Source organism: Neolamprologus multifasciatus, chromosome 23, assembly GCF_963576455.1.
Source record: "Neolamprologus multifasciatus chromosome 23, fNeoMul1.2, whole genome shotgun sequence".
Classification (NCBI taxonomy): Eukaryota; Metazoa; Chordata; class Actinopteri; order Cichliformes; family Cichlidae; genus Neolamprologus; species Neolamprologus multifasciatus.
The window spans coordinates 2595141-2614974 of record NC_140460.1 but is presented as its reverse complement, the minus strand read 5'-3'; the positions used below and the strand labels follow the sequence as shown (position 1 = coordinate 2614974).

The 19834-nt window shown below is 38.6% G+C and overlaps 1 protein-coding gene and 1 long non-coding RNA gene across 4 annotated transcripts; one reads left to right on the top strand and one right to left on the bottom strand.

Annotated features, from left to right (window-relative positions):
• The first annotated feature begins 7302 nt into the window (after positions 1 to 7302).
• On the top strand, positions 7303 to 10790 carry LOC146490690 (fatty-acid amide hydrolase 1-like). Its single transcript, XM_085150200.1, has 7 exons — positions 7303 to 7498; positions 8314 to 8413; positions 8492 to 8535; positions 8643 to 8682; positions 8758 to 8866; positions 10013 to 10175; positions 10209 to 10790. The coding sequence occupies exons 1-7, from the start codon at positions 7425 to 7427 to the stop codon at positions 10264 to 10266; spliced, it is 588 nt and encodes a 195-aa protein (XP_085006326.1). The 5' UTR covers positions 7303 to 7424; the 3' UTR covers positions 10267 to 10790.
• Positions 10791 to 11553: 763 nt separating this feature from the next.
• LOC146490689 (uncharacterized) lies at positions 11554 to 14055 on the bottom strand. 3 transcript variants are annotated; one of them, XR_014872208.1, is made up of 5 exons: positions 13520 to 14055; positions 12952 to 13421; positions 12351 to 12507; positions 11810 to 12145; positions 11554 to 11667 (listed from the first exon to the last, which is right to left on the bottom strand). It is a non-coding gene; the product is annotated as an uncharacterized LOC146490689 (long non-coding RNA). The 3 variants fall into 3 exon arrangements; XR_014872207.1 differs by having other exon boundaries at positions 11810 to 11931; positions 12037 to 12145; positions 12952 to 14052; XR_014872206.1 differs by having other exon boundaries at positions 12952 to 14054.
• Positions 14056 to 19834: the final 5779 nt, after the last annotated feature.

Below are 19834 nucleotides of genomic sequence, written 5' to 3'. Positions count from 1 at the left end.
GATATCAGCTTTAACCGACACAATAAAGTCTCTTTCTTATTGCAGAGAACACTATGTTATCACACCCAGGGCCAAGAAGGTTTCTCCTGTATGAAACTGTGTTGTTCATATACAAACACAGGCCCTGAACTTTATACATCTTTTGGCAACAACAAGTTGTGGAATGGCTGATTCCACTTTCCTTTATCCCTGCAATACAAAAAATATAGAAGTATAAAAGGACATCTTAACCATACATGAAAATATTTCTCCCTAACACCATCAATTTCATGTAATAAAGCATGAAAAGGCACTAAAAGCTTGAAAACTGGAAGCATGTCAATATTAGGCAAAGAGACAGTGCTAGCACAAGTTTAAAAATGTTGAAAATTAACATTAAACAATAGGTATCGAAAATAATCTGCACAAAACACACCTATATCTCTTTGCTCTAAGCTGTCTGTAACATTAGTTTTATGTATTTTATGTTTAAAAAAATAAGCTCACTAACATGTAAAACAGAAACTATATGTGTGTGTGTATTTTAGTTAATCAATGGCAATGAGCAATCTGTGTTGCAACATCTGTGTCCTGAATGTGCAGCAACTTATAGATACTAATCTTTGAGGTTTTGAGGTCAGCTGGTGCAACCCAGTTTATTTTTAAATCTAGTTAGCATACCATGATATTTACCCAACAGCATATGTTTCAATGTTTGTGTTGAATGATCCCATGTTGGGTTTGTGAATTTGACACCTTAAGGTTTTGAAGTTGGGGATACATACTCCTGGTGAGCACAAGATGTCTGATATCAGCTTGACATCTCAGTTATAAATGGAATTCAAAATGTTTTTGGAAGTATGACTAATGTATAATCTGACTTCTAAGGTACGCACGCCAAGGCCTAGAAGACAAGGGGACAGTTTACTTTGTGCTATAAAAACACAAACCTTAATCTTTGACCTTCCAACTTTATCTTTCTGTTCTGGTTTTAGAGTCTCTGTTTATTGAGTCGTACTTTGGGAATCACCCTGTTGTGAGACAAGGGAGAGAATATGGCATTATACAAGCAGAGTGTTTTGGCTGTATCAGTACATCTAAGAAATACACCTGTTATTGGTTATTAAAAAGAGTTAGCTGTGGTGCAGGTTTAATTTATAATTGTTGCATGAACTGTTAAAGAATTACAGACAGCTTTATACCAATAGTGCAGGCTTTTTTTTTTTTTTACTTAAGTAGAAGTATCGCTGCTAGTGTCAGAAATACTCAAGTAAAAGTTTGATAATGTATGGGCTCAGAAATGTGCTCAAAGTAAGAAAGTCAAAGTAGTAACCTAGCTGAATATTGTCCTGTAATAAAAGAATATTAGTAGGTGAAACTACAAACTTAGTCTGGTGGTGAAAAGGCACAAGAGGGTCAGAGGCACATTTGGCAGCCAGGGTTAGAGTTCAGAGACTCTGAGCCTGGTGGTTGGGCTAGCAACATGGTCTGGTGAAAGAGTCTAACATCCATGCATTACATGGTGTTGCAGCTGATAAACAAAACAAACAAACAAACAAACAAAAAGCCTATAAACTAACCCCCTTGTTTAGAGGTGATTGCCAGTTTGCTGGGTTTTTTAGAGACGCTGAGAGTGAGAGAAATCATGTTCTACATTACTTTAAAAGTGATTTTCAGAGCTGTTGATGTATGAAACACTGTCCATAGAAACATGGATCAACTCTGTTTATGGCATTGAGTGTTAAATTGTGACAGTTTCAATAAAGTCTGCAAAATTCTTGCATTTATACTGGGGAGCAAGGAAAAGTTAGACGTTGGTTGTACTATTGAAAATCAGTTTCATAAAAAACCAATTAAACCGATATGAAGAAGCACGTGTTTGTAAAAGTAGCGGTAAAGTATGGGAACTATAAGACAGACTGTGTTGTTAATCCTGAATGATTCTTGGTCACAACATTTTACTCCACACACATTTGGAAAATCGCATAGTTTGACAATAAATATCCCAGTAAAGACGCTTCATTTCTTAAGAAATATGCAGAGGGAGTGATCTTTATCAAAAGTAGAAGTTATATCTGTAGCTAAACCGTTGTACACAAGAGCTTTAAAAATCGATAGTGTGTGAGGTTGTGTAAGTGAGGGGCGGCTTGCCCTTCTCGCCCACGTGTGACAAACCATCTGTTGGATCATGGATTTGATGCCTCAGCATTATGAAAGTGGGGAAACATACTCCTGGTTGAGCATAAGATTTCTGCTTACAACTTAGAATCTCAGTTCTAAATGAAATTAAAAATGTTTTTGTAAGTATGGCTAATGTATACTTTGACTTCTAAGGCATTCACACACACACACATGCACGCACACAAACAACATAAATACAGAGAAGAAGAGGGTCTAGTTTACTACGCATCATAAAAGCAATCACTAATCTTCCAACTGTATCTTTCTGTTCTGAGTTTAGAGTCCTTGTTTGTTTACTGAGTCATACTTTGGGAGTCATACTGTTGTGATACTGGGAGAAAGGGGTAAGGTGTGAGAGGCTAAACCATCACACACAAAACTTCAAAAACCTAAAGAGTGTGTGAGACTGCTAGCTGTGTCGTTCAGCAATAAACTTATCTACAGTGTGTTAGTAAAGAGTGACTTGTACTTCTGTCCCATTAAACAATGGTTTAACAAATTTCACTGCAAACTATAAAAGGAATCTGGATTTAAATAGAACATAGCAGTGTTGGATTAAGTGCAGGAAACGCTAGTGTAATGTGTCTATGCAACAAATGTCCTTCAACATTCACAATGACCAATGTGGATGACTACAGGCATTTCTCTCAGCCAACTGATTGTGTTTAGGGAAAAAGCAGCTAAATACACTGAGATTGCTCCACATAGTTAGTGAGCTGTGGGTTTTGTCAAACTTGGAGTGAACAAAAGCAGAAAAAACGTAAAAGATTCAGATATTTGAAATTCTGGTTTATTTCATGAATACAATGAAACATTTTACAGTTTACAGAGCAAAGCACACATGAGAAATAGATAATAATAATAATGGATTGCATTTATATAGCGCTTTTCAAGGCTTTACAATGCCACTATTCATTCACTCTCACACTGGTGGAGGCAGCTATGGTTGTAGCCACAGCTGCCCTGGGGCAGACTGACAGAAGCGAGGCTGCCATATCGCGCCATCGGCCCCTCTGGCCAACACCAGTAGGCGGTAGGGTAAAGTGTCTTGCAAAGGACACAACGACCAGGACAGAGAGCCTGGGGATCGACCCGGCGACCTTCCGGTTACAGATACGCTTCCCAACCCCCTGAGCCACAGTCACCCCACATAACAGAGACAGTGAGAAGTAAAAACTCATCGTCTTACCAGATGTTATATTCTGTAAACTTAAAATAACCACAGAAATTAGAGTTTAGTGTTTTAAGTCTTCTATTAAAATACATGAGTCAACACTTCTTTCTCCCGGCAGCATTGCTGAAGTGACACTTTAACGATGCTTAAATTGGCAGTCGTTATGATGATAAAACATGTTCTCTCGTTAGCAGATGCCTGCACTGTCACTTGTCATGAAAATGTCCAGAGCCAGGGTTCAAGCTTCCTCTTCAATTACCACTGATCATTATTAGAGCCCGCAAAAGATTTTTCACATTATCCCCATAAACAACATGCTTTTATAGAAATTTGTGCCGTTTTTAAAATAAAAGGCATGCACCGCAGCATGCTGGGGCATCAGAATCACAAATAAGTGTGATTAAAACACAATTAGTTTGAAAGAGCGATACTGCTTGCTTATAGCATTTATTTTCTAAAGGACTGAATGTTATTTGTGACCATTTACTGTGTTAAAAAAGTAACTGGCTCTGTCTCCCTCTTAGTTCAACATTCCGAAATCCCGATTTTGAAATAAAATGATCGCATCAACCCGTGAAAGAAACCCCAGTAGATGCGTAAAAACTAGTTAAATTAAAACTAGTGGTTTTATTAAATGAAACGTTTGTGAACAGGCTGACTAAAAAAATTGTTTGTAATTCAGCTTCACTGGGATTAAATTTCTTTTTTACTATGGATTTAATTTGTTGATATTCCAAAAATCGTTTCTTGTTGATCCCATATTGTGTAACTAGTTTGTCGAACGAAATAAAGTCTGTTCCTTCCAATATATGTTCTAAGTATTTAATTCCTTTGCAACTCCAATCTGGAAAGTTTATCATATTATTGTTTTGTAATATGTCAGGGTTGTTCCAGATAGGTTTAGGTTAGGTTAGGTTTAGGATAGTTTGCATGGGATTAATGAATTAATGAAAAATGTCGCTCTTTTAACGTGCCGCTCTTCTGATGCCCTTTTGTTCATTAGGAATGGTGAGGCAACAGGATTGCAAACTACTTTAGCTTCGTTTTGTATGAACTTTGTAAAGCGAGCGAAGTTGGGGTAGTCTTGGCTTTTGTCTAGCTCCTCCACTACAATGCGGCTCCATCTCTGTACTATCCACTCAGGCAGTTTTTTTAGAAGCTTGTGATTTTCCTCACAATCAATAAGGATATCTAGGCCTTTGACTTGAGGGATAGCCTCTGCACAGCTTTGGAGAAAATCTGCAAACTCCCTCAGTGCTATAGGATCCCTGGCAGCTATTTTAGGCCATTTTGTGACTTTAGCCCTAAAGGCTCTTTGGATAACGAATAGGCTGCCATACCTTTCCTCTAGAACGCTCCAAATGCCTGCGTATGCCTGCTCACTGTTGCAGAAGAAATATCCCTCTACTGCCTTTCGTGCTTCACCTGCAAGATAGCTCTTTAGATACAACATTTTCTCACACACAGGTAGAGGTTTGTCACCAATTAGTGCCATAAAGGATACCTTACAAATCATAAACTTTAGGGGGTTGCCACTAAAGATGGTGGGCTCAGGTACAGGAAGCCTGTTTAGGGTAAGAGAGCTGGCAAGGGCTTGAACTAAGCTAAGTTCTTCTCATTCTGGAGTAGTATTGTGAGGTCTAAATGTCGATACTCTTTCCTTTTCAAGGCGATCATTAAAGAGCTGATCAATATTTTCCTGTTGTTTAGCAATAACTTCACAAATGTCAGTTGTAAGCACTGCACAAGCATCCATTCGCTTAACAATGTCTGGCGTCATGGATTGGCTGCGGCGAATGGGTTCATAATGCTGTTGTACTACAGCGTGCTTGTCTCTTATGTCATGACTGACATTATTTAGTTCTTTAGGTGAGCAGAAAGTTTTCAGCTTTGTTCTGATTTCTTTAGCTGCCTTTTTCCAAGTGTCATAAGCTTTGTTAAATGCCTTCTCATTTTTCTTTGCCTCATATTCCTGCATTTCTTTACCTTTTTCAGTTAAATGCCTTTCCCGATTGCTGGTTCTCACTCGTTGTTGCTCTGAGTAATCGGCTTCTTCAGCAGGGTTCAACATTTTGTTACTGTAATGTGTATGTTGCTCTATGTGATAACGTCTGGACTTACTTTAACTTTTTGGAAACAATGCTCACATCAGACGTTTACATCACATAAATAAACAGATTAGCACCCACATATTAGACAAAATGTAACTGTAAATCCTGCTGATACACCATAACGTTACTTTCAAGAAGAATAAACCCATACAATTTAAAGATTGTAATTACTTAGTGCAATGCAGTATACCTTTAAGGCTGTAAACCACAAAATATTTAAGGCAAGTAACTCTGAATTAGTGTGCAGACATTTTAACTTTGTTATCAGCAAAGTCCTTAATGGGCCTAACACCTGCACCTTTGTAAAGTGACCATCAGAGTTCAAAGTGACGAAGCAATGATGATGTTGACTGGTGTAGAAATCTCTCACAGCTGACACATGGACCCAGCTCGACAGGCACGGGCTGCACTCATCTGGCATGGCAGCTAGTAGTCTTCACTCAGCGACCGAGTTTTCACTGTAGCAGTCCCCCGGACCAAGGAAGAAATAGAGAGAGCCTCAATGGGTGCATTCATTTTTACATTGAGATTCATTCAGAATCTAACAGTGCTGAGGTGCGCCAATGCACTGTGAAAAGTAAACAAAAACACAAAATACATTTTCTTAGACGCTTATTACAAATATGAACTCAAACAAAGCAGAAAATACAATAAAATATCAACTAAGCAATCAAATACAAGCTGGAAGTGCAGCTTGCCGCTAACTAAGCGACAGCGCCCTCTACTGGAAACTACGCGTAGCTGCTCAGGCTTAGATCAATAAACAAAACTGGACCTTTACAACAGCCAATATCATTAATGTAAATTGCAATACAAAGTTATGGGACGCTTAAACCTAGTTTCAAAAGGATTGCATCCGAGGCTTTGATTCATGGTGAAATTATTAAAGTTTTAAATGTTGTAACAGATACATATATAAAATAAAAAATATGAAATGTTGATTTGAAAACATTTAAAACATTAAATAACACCAGCTACAGTAGTGGCGGTTTGTTGTTCAGGAGAACAGTTTCCAGTATGTTGGCTGATCAATTTTTTTGCGTTTAAAAATAATTGTTACGCTGATTTAACGCTTTACAAGAAGTGTTTTTCATTATTATTTTGTCTTCATATTTACATACACTTTTTATATTGTTTATTGTGTTGTTGGACTAGAAATCTTTTAAGTCAACAGTGATAAAAATTTAATGGGATTTAGTTGCATTTAATTTGTATGCAAGCAAAATGTTAAAACGTAAGTTACCACAAACTATTTTTTAATTTAGCTGAACAATAAATGTTTATGTCAGTGGTTAACCATTTAGTATTTCTCACTCAGAAAAATCAAGCTATTCTTACTACTGTGTACTCGCAATGAATAAGTTGCTCTGACTCAGCAATCTTAAGTAAGCTGTACTTTTCTTTAAGGCAGCGATTTCGCAAAATTTCTTCACATTCTGAGAACTAATTAGATTTTACATTTTAGAATGTGGGTTATTATAATGTGGAGCTGTCATCGGGGGAGGGGGCTCCCTGCTTGGTATAGGCACTGATATAGGTGGCAGTATCCGTATTCCTGCATCCTTCTGTGGAATCTGTGGTTTCAAACCAACTGCAGGTCGGCTCAGGTGGGTCTCATTCAGTCAGGTTTTGGAAATTTATTATACATTGCTGAGTTAAGCTTTATTAACACTTTTGGGTAATGATTAGTTTACAGGGAGTTCGTCCAATTTATCGAGGGCAAAAGTCAGGTAAGAAACATATGTACTTTACATATAAAGTAAATGTAGTTACATAACCACTGTATAGCAATATTTCACCAACACAAACTGTCTCAAATATTTGAGTCACTGCTTTATATTTCTGGCTCAGCCAGAAATATAAAGCCTGGCTCTGTGCATGCAGGCACTTCTTTGTGACCACATGTTTTCTTTGGACCCCACTGTTCCACCATTACCTTTTAATATGGAGGTGTGCTCGTCCCTTACTGTCCACTGAAGATGGATCAAATTTTCCCTGAGCTTTTGATAAAGGGTTTATTTGCAGATGGAGCTACCACCCTGCTACAAAAACTGTGAGTTGTTCCATTTAATAAGTCAGTTTTACCATTTGTTTTCCAAACTTACACCATCTAACTCTTAGAGATTTTGTTTCTCTTTAGTTCTAACCACTAAACATCACCATGCTGCCATTGTCTTTATGAACAACATGGAGTGTAACTAACAGTGAAGTGTTCCAATGTTTTTCTTGTGTTTATATTTGTAAGTTTCCTTTAATTATGGAACTTTGTTTTGTAATTGGTGGTAGCGGAAGTAACGTGCAGCACGGACTGAGTTTGTGGTGACACAAGAGCAGAGAAGTATGGCGCTCTGTGAGTTCTGCTGCATCGTCCTACTGCTTTAAACTGGACTTAAGTTTTAAAGAACACATAAGTGTTAAATTAAGTTAAATTAAACCCAATTGTGGACTTACCGTTGAGAGGAGTAGCGGCTCGCGCGAAGAACGGACTTTCTCCCGTTTGGCTACAGCAGGCAATGAGGTGTGTTCAGGGTGCCTCTGTTAATTTCATTTTCAATGAAAGTGCCATAAAAGGGCATTTATGTGTCTATACCTTTGTTGTTTGGATTTACTGTGATAAGAGTTATTGTAAACATGTTGCTTATTGTAATTGTTTTGTTTGGGTAGTTCTCACGATGTTGATGATGACGACGCTGAGTGATCTTGTCGCCGAACATTGAATAAATCATCTGTAAACAAGAACTTGTCCGCGTGGTGGCTGACGGGAGCTACATGGAGTTGTGGTTCTTTTTGAACCCATCACAGTAATTCTCAGTTCAGTGTCTCTGAACAGACTATTTTCTCCTGTGCCAATGATCTCTTTCATTTTAGGGAAGGGGGACCTGTGGACCCTTCTCTGGAGCCTCAGGTTTTTCCTTACGGCCTTCCCAAGTGGTTGAAGAAAACTATTTCATTCTTGCTCAACCCCGTGGTGAGTCCTTGGTTTAACAGTTAACTTGACAGTTCAGTCTGATAAAACATTTATAATGATGCTGATTTTTTTTGGCAGTTTCCTCGTGTTTCTGCCACCTTTGGTGCTCTTTGTGGAGTTGGGTGAGAAACTATTCTTGCTATTGTTCATTTTTGTGCTTGAATCTCAGTTTCTTTGTTACATTTCCATATGCTAGGAATTATATCCAAACGTTCTGCTTCATTCTTAGATCTGTTCCAGAGCTGTGGAAGCAACATGCTGCTGTTGAGGTACTGTCAGCTGATGATGCATGGTCACGTATGAAAGTGCGAAGATGAAATTGAGATTTCCTGTGTTTTCTTTAGGACTACATTCATGAGACAATAGCACATTGGAGGAGCTGCAACATTGATGTGCTGCTGTGTCCTGTGATTGGACCAGCGTACAACCTCTTATACTGTGGCAAAACCGCAAGTATGATTCACTCAGTATGACAGACAACTTAGTTTTTGTATCTATCACTTTGTTTTTAAAACACTGTAATCTAAGGACTTTAAAGATGTTGTTAAGGGTTCAATATTGAGGAGGAGAGTAAAAACAACCATGGTCCAGAACAGCTTGGTCAAACTATGATTTTAATGACCACACGCAGCGTGGTGAGATGTACACTGCATAACATCAGCTGTAGATCTCCGCCCAACAAGACACTTCAGATTGCTTTTGATTCATCAGGGTTAACACCCCCTCATGCGTCATCAGATACAATACATGCATACGTCAAATCAAAACCACAATGACTTTTAACACAGTTTGAAAAGAACATTGTCTCCGTCTCCACGGCAGGTGCTTCCTGTCCATCTTCTGACTTTCACTTCTCGTCTGGAACACCAGACCCACATCCTGCAAGAAACTGTTCCTCTTTTTGCAGAGACAATTTTCCAGTTGCAAGCAAACATGACTAACTCACCTATAAATGAGTCTATCTACTGTGTGTGTGTGTGTGTGTGTGTGTGTGTGTGTGTGTGGCTCGACCTCACACGAACTTTGTCTTATGAGAAGAGAGGCCAATTCTCCTGTGCATAATAACCTAACTGAAACTATATCTGTAATATGTTGAATAAATGTTTTAATCAAGAACCTCTGCTAAAAGCTTAATCAAAAGATATAAATGAATAAAAGACAATAATGAATAACCTGGTTATTCAAATAGCATCCTCCCAACAGCTCCTCAAAGTAATTTTCACTTTCACAAACACACTCAAAAGCCTGCAGTTTCCTGTCTACTTTTCTGTCTTGTCTGTCTATCACTTTGTTTTTAAAACACTGTAATCTAAGGACTTTAAAGATGTTTTAAGTGTGAAACATCAGTCACAAATTAGATTACAGATATTTTTACTTTAATAGTTTCCTAGAGAGAGCTGTAAAATATAAAAAGCAAAAGACATAATTTAATTTAAAAAGGTAACCTGGATTACAACATCTGGATAAAGAGCAATGCAAAGGCATTGTTGCATTAACTAAATTATATTTAAATTAAACATCAACTGGATTTGTAAAGGTTAAAAACAGTGTTTATATTTTTCTTTATCTTTAATCTATTTTTGTTTTCTACACTTTCAGCTGCTGGCAGTTACACGGCGCTCCACAATCTCCTAAACTTTCCTGCGGGTGTAGTCACTGTTTCCACAGTCACCGCAAAGGATGAGGAGGAACTCAAGCACTATAAGGGCTGTTATCAGGACATGTGGGACAAACTCTTCAAAGAGGTAGGCAACATGTACCAGTGAGATAAGACTGATTGAGAACATAGAGCCAGATTTACTAACACTGTCTCAGGACAAAGTGTTATTAAAAACAAAGTAAGAACAAAGTAGATTTTTGTAAAGAGAGTGCAGTAAGAAGACTGTGGTTAAGAGGTGGAAACTCTGAGTCTTTTGGAACTGATCATTTTGCATATGTACATATCAACAATCAGTGAACAGACAAACAATGATACCATACATGAACAGTCATGGTCACACACTGCATGTGGTTTTAAAAGCAACATGTCTGTTCACCACAACGATCGAGATGTGTAATATTAGTGCAGCTACGGTTTGTTCTTGAACATCACTTCTGTTTTCTACTTTGATCACGTAGACCAAAAATGTGTTGTTTTCAGATTCTTTCTTTTAAATCTATAAAGCACCTGCTCATTTTTTATTACAATTAGTTTCACATAAATGTTAGTTTTTCCCTTATGATCTTTTAATGCTTACACTACACTGTACACGTCTACATTAGAGACATTTCTGTTACCTGTTTCTGTTGACTCAGAGTTGTGAAATGTTCTTTTATTTGATGCACAATATGAAGTTCATAATTTTCTTACAAATAAAACTCTAATGACAAACATGAACAGCTGTGCTTATTTCTGAGACATTTTGAATGTGTTCATATTTAGACAGTGTGCATCTGTATGCTGAAACTGTAACGGTGAACCTGAGGTGATGGTCAACAGAAGGCAAATATATATCAATATAAAACAATATTGAAGTAATGTCTTTACCCTCTGCAGCGTGTGGACGCTGTGCACACAATCACCTTATTTACTGTAGTAAACGTACACCGCTAGCTCACGTGACTGACTGTCTCCATGGTTACATCGTATATTATTAGCTATTGTTGGATTATAATATTATTTTATGCCATGTTAGACCCCTAATTAAAGATTGTGAATTATTATGTAGTTTTAGTTTGCATTATTCTCCTGAATTAGAAGAAGGTGATAACTATTACATTTGTTAAACTGATCTGCATTACATTAGACTGCTGATTTATTGTGAATGAATGATATTGTTTTATGATGCATTATACTGCTGAGTTAGAAGAAATACTGTTCGCAGAAAGTCATCGCCTTATTTGTCTGATTAGAAGAGAACAGAGCGTACTGCCCCATCTCAGCAGGAGCAGATAAACAGGGAGCCAAGGTCGTAGCTTAGGCGCTGTGTGAGAGAAAGAATGTGAATGTTTAGGCTTTTATGATTAGGTGGGGGCCACTAGAGGCTATAAGAGTTTGATCAAGGCTCCACCATTTTGAGATCTGATGCTGTCTGCTGTATGGTGTCCATCTCCCACGCGTGTGTTCATTAAATTATCGTTTGACTTGACCCGGCCGGACCAGTGTTGTTATTTTGGTTTTTCCAAAACAAAACAAGGAACAGCATCTGGCACGTGTTGCTGAAACATCCCAGTACACTGGTGTAGTTTCCTCTCCAGCTGTTTGACATGTGACCCTTCAACATTAAGGGGAAGAAGAAGAAACAGTGTTAGGTCAGGTGACCACATGATTTCTAAAGTAACTGACAGGAAGTAACCAGGCCGTTAGAAATGGATGGCATGTGTTTAGAGTTACTGGAGTTGGGTAACTCTACTTACCAAAAGCAGAAGCACACAGATGAAGGATCAGATGCTGAATGTTGCAGGAACATGCTCATGTGTGGTGATCATTCAATGCTGCTCCGGCAGGTTAGACAGTCCAAGACTGATATGCTGCCCATCTGAGAGTTTGAAAACACACATGCAAAGATTTATTTTGTATTACAGTCAAAGTTGGATGTTCATTTTTGTCCTTTAAAAATGTTTGTGTATTTGAAAGCACTAACATTTAAGGATGACTTGGATCGTCTCCTTTAAAGGGGAGACAAGTGTATCCACTGATCCACGTCACTTTACCTGGATGATGACTCCTCTCCCCCTCACTCAGAAACACTCCTAATATAACCAAGCAAATAAATAATATTGAAGATTTACTTACATCATTACAAAAACAGCAAAAACAAATATCTCAATAAATCACAGTAAAATGTAAAGCACATCTTTTCTCTGCTTTGTCTAACCTCTGCAGAGCCTCTGTCAAGAAAAACATATCTGTAAGCATAAAACAAATATACATTTCATAACACGTTACTGGACAAACCGCGGTCAGTTGATTTCCTCTGTGCAGTGCAGACGAGCATCAGTCAGCAAGTCAAGGTGGTGAGATGGACTGGTGTCCTTTGTGACTCTGCTGGTTCTTCTGAGGAAACACCACCGTCTCTCCACACCGTCACCATCTGTGAGCACAAACTGCCGCTCTGCCAGCATGTAGGAAATCACATATCACACACACAAGGGTGAAGAAACATTAGAGCTCAACTTTGGATACTTTAGATCTAAACAGATCAAAGTAGCTCTTAGTTTCAACAATCAGTGAACAGACAAACAATGATACCAAACTGATTCTGTATGAATACAATATAGTATTTTCAATAAAGGTGTCAAATTAATTTATTAAACTAATACAGATATATGTATATATATTTTTTTGATAAATTAGTTTGCTAAATTATAAGAACATTTTTTTTCATTTAACAATTGAAAGAAATTAAATATTGAACAAAAATATATTGTCACATTCTGAGCATGCTCAGCACGCTGACAGATTTTAAGAAGTGATAATTTTATTTTTCATCCGTTTAATCAAACATTTGATGCCTTAAGCTGTCTCAGTCCTATAGCGTTCTGCAACTACAACTAACCTGAAGCTTGGATTTGGCTGCAGGTGCCCCTGTACATCCTTCTCAACATCTGGGTACCATTTAATCACACTTCTTCCTGAGCTTTGCTTCATCACAAGACCAAAGGTGGCATCCCGTGTCACGGTCTTATCATCATCCAGAAGAAACATTTGAAGAAACATTTAGGCGCCTCCTGGTTTTGTTTTCTGATCCTGCAAAAAGACTGAGGACAACAAAGCCCAGAGAACACGAGATACACAACATCCAACATTCAGACTCAACAGCCTCCATAAATGAAGAGCACCAGGTTGGTTCAGTTATAGTAGATATAAGCATACTTCACATTACTGGGTATAAATAATAATGAGGAGGTAAACTTTGAAGATGCAGAGCATGATGTCCCATCATCAGACTGTAAACAAACATGCACCAGGCTTCTTTGTTGGCAGAGGTGATGATTCTCCTATCAGGGATCAGTAGAGTGTATTAACCTGTGGTATAAGCAGCAGTCACTGAAATATTACTGTTTCAGATAAGAAATCTAGCACATAAAAGCCAGGGTGGGAGGGATCTCTGCAAACTGACTTACCTCTGCAAGTGTGAAGCTCAACAAAAATCTGACTCTCCAGTCACAGACAAACAAAAAATTCCAGCTGGGAGATAGAAAACGCTGTCTGGGTCTTGCTGGATGTTGCTGGTCAGAGTCCACACATTAGCAGAGTGCTTCTTGATCCCACTGACCCATGTGGACAGTGACTGTGGAGAACTGTTCTGGAAAACAGAAAAGAGAATTAAAATAACAAAAAGCCAAACAGGATTTCCACAAAGACTATTTTGGAATCAGCAATCAAAAAACAAAACAAATCACTGGTTCATATTTCAATTAAATATGAACAGGTTCCTTAAATGTACGCAGTTCAGATCTGATTTAATTTAATTTCCTTCACACAGCACATTTGTCCAGGCTGACAGGTAAACATAGAATTAATCTCAGGTAACATGACTCAGAGTAGAGATTCAGTAAGAAAGATTGTCAGCTCTAATATTATTACCACACAATCCAAGGACACACCAACAGCTCAGATTTCTAGAACTATTTAAACAAATGTCTTCTGAACATTCAATTCAGGTTCACAGTGGGGGGGTGGGGGCTGTTGTGGAATTTTTTTAATAAAGTCTGCAACACAGAAAGAGCTGTGATCGAGCAATTTATTACTGCGCACAGGAGAGCCAACACACATCAAACATCACAGTTCAGTCATGTCAGCTCTGCCACAGAAGTGGTGCTCCTACTCCTTTATGCATTCCAAGGAAGAGGGAGGAAGTTACAAACTGATCCTACCACACTTCACGTGTCTCGCTATGAAACCTAACGGATCAGTGGTTATGCTGTTTTGTGCCCTTGGCCTTATCAGCACCTGTAAAGGGAGTTGTTTTCTCAAACTGCTGACGGTGAAGTAAGTTCATCTAGTTTTAGAAACTTTCACTGAACAGTCTATAACAGTGTCACAACTAAGCATACGCATAAGCACTTAAATACTTTAAATGAGAATAACAGAAAATTTCTTTTACAGAGGTTAGAGCCTGTCCCAGTAGTCATAGGTAGAGCACACCTGGACAGGTCACCAGTCTGTCAGAGGACTAACACAGAGACAGACATCAGAGTAACAAATCTATTTAAAATTAATGTAAGTTTGCTGCAGCTGTATGTATGAACATGTGTTTCTGTGCTCACAGTCCACCTCTCAGGAACCTGCAGTTCATTTTTAGTCTACTTTAAACAGACCTCACAAAAGGCTGATGTGGCTGGATCAGTAGTCTGATTTAAGTACGATACCTTTGGCCGGGGATTTACATTATATAATTTATTGTGTTCAGGATACGTCACTACAATGTGATTTCGGAAATATATAAATACACGGACAACAGGCTCTTCCGCGGCAATCTCTTGTCGTCAATAAGAAACGTTTAGGGAGCTCTATAGTATTCAATGAGAGGACCCTGCACGTCAATTCTCGACGCGAGGGGGGTACCCTGCGTGTCGATAAGTGAAGAAGAGGGAGCCTGACCATGCGTCAATCATTTGACGAGTTGGGAGTGAGAACGTGTTGGTTGGGAAGGTTACTTTTAAAATGTATTCCATTACAGATTACAGAATACATGCCCCAAAATGTATTCTGTAACGTATTCCGTTACGTTACTCAATGAGAGTAACGTATTCTGAATACTTTGGATTACTTAATATATTATCATGTTGTTTACAACTACATGAATGTACTATTGCTGTGATTTATTACTGTTACTGAAGGTCCGCGGCTCCGAACCGTAGTAAAGGGACCTCTGGCTAATACGTCGGTTCATGTCGGGCTCGTAGCCGAAAACTAGCTTTACTTTGTTGTCTGGGTCAACTTTGCTAGCAGAGACAGAGAGAGGCGTTGAAAGGCTGCTCCAACAGAACTTATTGTTTTTGGAGGAAAACACGAACACGGTGTACTGTCGAGTCTTAATAGCTTACTTACAACTGGGCTCGTCAGGCACTCTTCTTGGCTGTGTGGTGGATCATAAATTTGATTAGTTTTGGAGTTGTACATCTCTGTTCCTTACGTTTCATGTGATGCCTTTATTAATGTTTTATTTGTTGCTTTGACTGTTTTCGAATAGAATATGCAGTGGGAATATAGAGGGAGATATGTAGTGAAAGTTTTGCCTGGGTTGATTGTGCGTTGATCCATTGGTAATGCCTCAGGGCTCCAGTAGGTGGGTTCGCGCGCTTCCTCCTTCACTCAATACAGACGAGTGAGAGTGAGAGCTGCGTGTCTGTGCCGTTCTTTCACCTCTCCTCACTATTTCCCCTGTTTAAGGTAACTGTCATGGACAAATCTGTATAAATGTGTGTTACTATTGATTATTACGTTGTTATCATTGCAGTGGTTATTATTATATTTACATGCTTCCAGCTCCCATTTTTGCTCGATGACAGCTCGTACTTTTCCTTTTTCTCCCTCCCTCGCTCACAGACACATAACGTGTATGGCAGTCCATTCTCCCTGCAGCACGGACTACACTGCCCATGATGCTACATTCTTTAGAGCTATACCTGTAGCAGTCTGCCTATTAGTTTAGCACAACAACAACAAAAAGGCCTCTCTCACCCAGGAAACACGCAGAGAGAGAGCGCCACCCTGTAACCATGGCAACCGTAAGGCTGCCGCCTGGAACAACAGAACGTAGCTGTCAAACAAAACCCAAACAGTCCTGACCCGCCACAATATGAAACAGGGAAGTACCGCCGTGTAATCCATTTATTTCAACAAAGTAACTGTATTCTAAATACCACCTTTTTAAACAGTAACTGTAACGGAATACAGTTACTCATATTTTGTATTTTAAATACGTAACGGCGGTACATGTATTCCGTTACTCCCCAACACTGAGCATAGAGAAAACAGGCTTAGAATCATTTCTAATGTAAGCTCCAATAAGTTTTTATTAGTGTACATGCTGTGATACGCTGGCCTGCTCCTCTTTTGCGGATTTACACAACTGAATTCAACAAGATGTCAGCAGTTTCACCAGCTATCATGGCTGATTTACTGTGAATTTACCACATTAAATCTTGCTAACCTGTTTATCCCGGACAAAACTAATCAGTTTTTTCATGCAACATTTGAATAACACAAAGTTAGTATGGCTTTGTTTGTTTTGCATTTCTACATCTTTCTCCATCTCAGAGTGAAGTTTGCTCTCATTCTTTAGTCTTCTGGTGAAATACAGCTGCTGGACCTTTAGCAAGCAACACACTGTGAGACAAACTGCACACAAACAGTTTGTGTGTTTGCTGATATTTGTTGAGCTGAGAAACTTTGAACTTGAAATTAGATAACGGCACTCCCCTCATGGTTCCTCCTCTTCTGTAGCTCTAACAAGATTTCTGAAGAATCTTAAACCCAACATACGGACAACTCCTTCCAGCCAACTTTAACTCCCGAGCATAAACAGCAGGATGATACCGCCAAACCAAGAGTGACCTGTCCGCTCTGAAGATGTAAGAAGTAGAAAGTACAGATATTTGTGTTAAGATGTAGTCAGTAAAAGTAAAAAAAGTGTCAGGAAAAAAAAGTAGGTACTCAAGTAGAGTACAGATACCTGAAAATTCTACTTAGGTAAATCTGGTTATGAACACAAAGCTGACAGCACATAGCAAAGGTTAAAAACCAGCAGAAATAGACTTCTAACTGATCGCCACTGTGATTCTACTTTAGAAACATGAACGACTAGAAACAGAGGCTGAAGTCTCACTGATCATCAGTTTGATACCTGCTGACGTTAAGAGCCTGGCAGCTGAGTTCAGCATTCACTCAGCTTTAACATTTCCAAGGTACTGAATTACAAAGACACTTAATACTGAACTTACTCAATGAACTCAGAGATGACCTGCAGCCTCCAATCTAAAGGAGTCACACAATGCCAGCAGCAACAAAAACTTTTCCAACTCTTCAATGTTGCAGCCTGTGCAATGGGGTTCAAAGAGAAATGGCCAAAAAATTGAGAGACAGGCAGAGAAACACTGACTTTGGACCCCATCCTCAAAAGAATCAGGCCTTTGAACGACATCAGTCTAAAAAAATGTATTTACGCTGATAAACTTTGCACTTTGACAATGTGTGAGATCGCAGATGTACTCATGCACAAACATACATAACTTCCCCATGAAACACCTATCAGCAATATTTGGGGACTGCGCCTTTTTGACCTGTTTGGTAATTCTGGTATTTTGGACTCACTGTCAGGCTAACATTTTGTGCAGCCACAACAATCTCCTACAGCAGCATTTCTAATTTTGATTGAAACTGTCAGAGAAAACGGCAGCCTCGAGTAAGCCCGGATATTAGTTTACAGAGGCTGTTAAAATTATATGTCTAATGTTAAATGTTGGTGACACAATAATTTCATCCTAATGGTGCTGACATATTCATAGGGTTAATTTTTGAGACAAAATATCATGAGGTAGTTATGATTTTGCAAATATTCCAACCAACAGTGGTGATACAAGATCACAGGTGAAATTGGATGATGACTTGTTGGTTCATGACTGTATTTGAAGCACATGTGTGACTGCATGTATGTGAATGTCTCACTGTTATTTATCAGGTGACAGAGGCAGCTCTGCCATGTTGTAGCTCAGACAGAGGTGAAGAGGCGAGGTCACAGGTGACTGACTGATGATTTGGTGCTATAGATTAACTAGTATTTATTATCATGACAATTGTTAGGCTGCCGATGTAAATTGATTCATTAGTGTATATTTGACAAAGAATCTGAATTGACACGTCTCACTTTTTATATGGCACGAATCAATGTGTTATTTTATCAGGTGGCAATATGTCCCAGTGCAGTCAGAGGGGAAGAGCCAGGGCCAAAGGTGAGGCACATCAAGCACAGAATAATAATAATTGTAATCTGAGGATAAAACACATGTACTGAGGCTAAAAGAAGCGTCAGTGCTCTCAGAAGACTAAAAAGATGGGAAAGGTTAACAGTGACTCGAATGAGATTAAACAATGCTGCTGTATGTCCACCAGGAGAGACTGGACAGTATAGATGGAAAACAAATATGCCAGCAGTTTATCTCAGTTAACGAGAGGAGCAGGCATGTGTTTGGCTCCTTCACATAGTGGACATTGAGTTGTTGTGTGGGACACCAGTAGTCCATGTCTGTTGCTGTAACAGTAGTTCATGTTTAGAATAAAAAAATCCCAGCTCACTGATTTGATCGGGGCAATTGTGCCTAAAATGTTGCATAATTTTGCTGAGAGATCTTTTACTTTGTGGTAATCTTAGATGAGTAGTTTTATGGACAAAACCCACCAGGTCATTCAGTGTTCCCTTAGTGCCAAAATATAACAGATGTTGGTGTACTATAACTGAAGTAATGTTGTTAAGTCCTTAAAGTCGTATTCTTTTATTGTCATGACTGTATTTGAAGCTATTTTTATGTTTGTATGATACCTGATTTATATGAAATATGGCTGAAGTAAACTAAACTCTAAAATACTTAGTCAGTCATTTGTTTAATAGTAATTTAACATTATATAATTCAAATGTAAAACTATGAATTGTAATTTTAAATGTTTTAAAAGCATGTAGAATAGCATATGTAGGCAAGTATATTTCTCCTTTTTTATCAAGAAGCAAAGACAAAAAGGGGAAAAAAAGAAACAGGGCAGGGTTGGGTGGTTGAATCATCCGTCCCCACCAATGCCAAAACCAAATCTACGCCCTTGGCAGGAACACTATACATGCGAGATTGTTCTTTTTTCAGTCAGACGGTTATGCAAGCTATAACAGATCCTCATGCAGATTAAAAGTAGCACACCTGCAGTAGGGTTGTCCTTATGTAACTTTCAATTTTTGTCAGAATCTGTTTTTTTAATCACCACAAAAAAAAATCCACTTTTTCTTATAATCATTATCATAACAACCAATGTGATGAGAGCGGACAGAAAATCTACCTGGGTGCTATTTTTAAATCTTAAATTCTGATATTGATTTTTCTTGTTTGGCTTTTACTTTCCCCACAAAGTCTTACTCAGAAGAGTGACTGTGATGGTCATCATGTTCAACGGGGTTTTAACACAAGGAGGCAAAACACACGACTTCAGCTCAGCTTCGACAGAGAAGCATCTCCAAAACACCCAGACCTCATAATCAGACAACAAGCTATACGTTTGAAGCCAGGCACAGCCATGCAAATAAGTTATTTTGCCTTCTTGGGTTTCTATTTTAAACACGAATACGACTGTTAGTGACATGAAACCATTTATTGTGAACCCTACCTTACAGAACAGATCACCAAGTGCTCCAAATGTTTGAGTTCAGCTATTTCATAAAAACAAAGATGGCA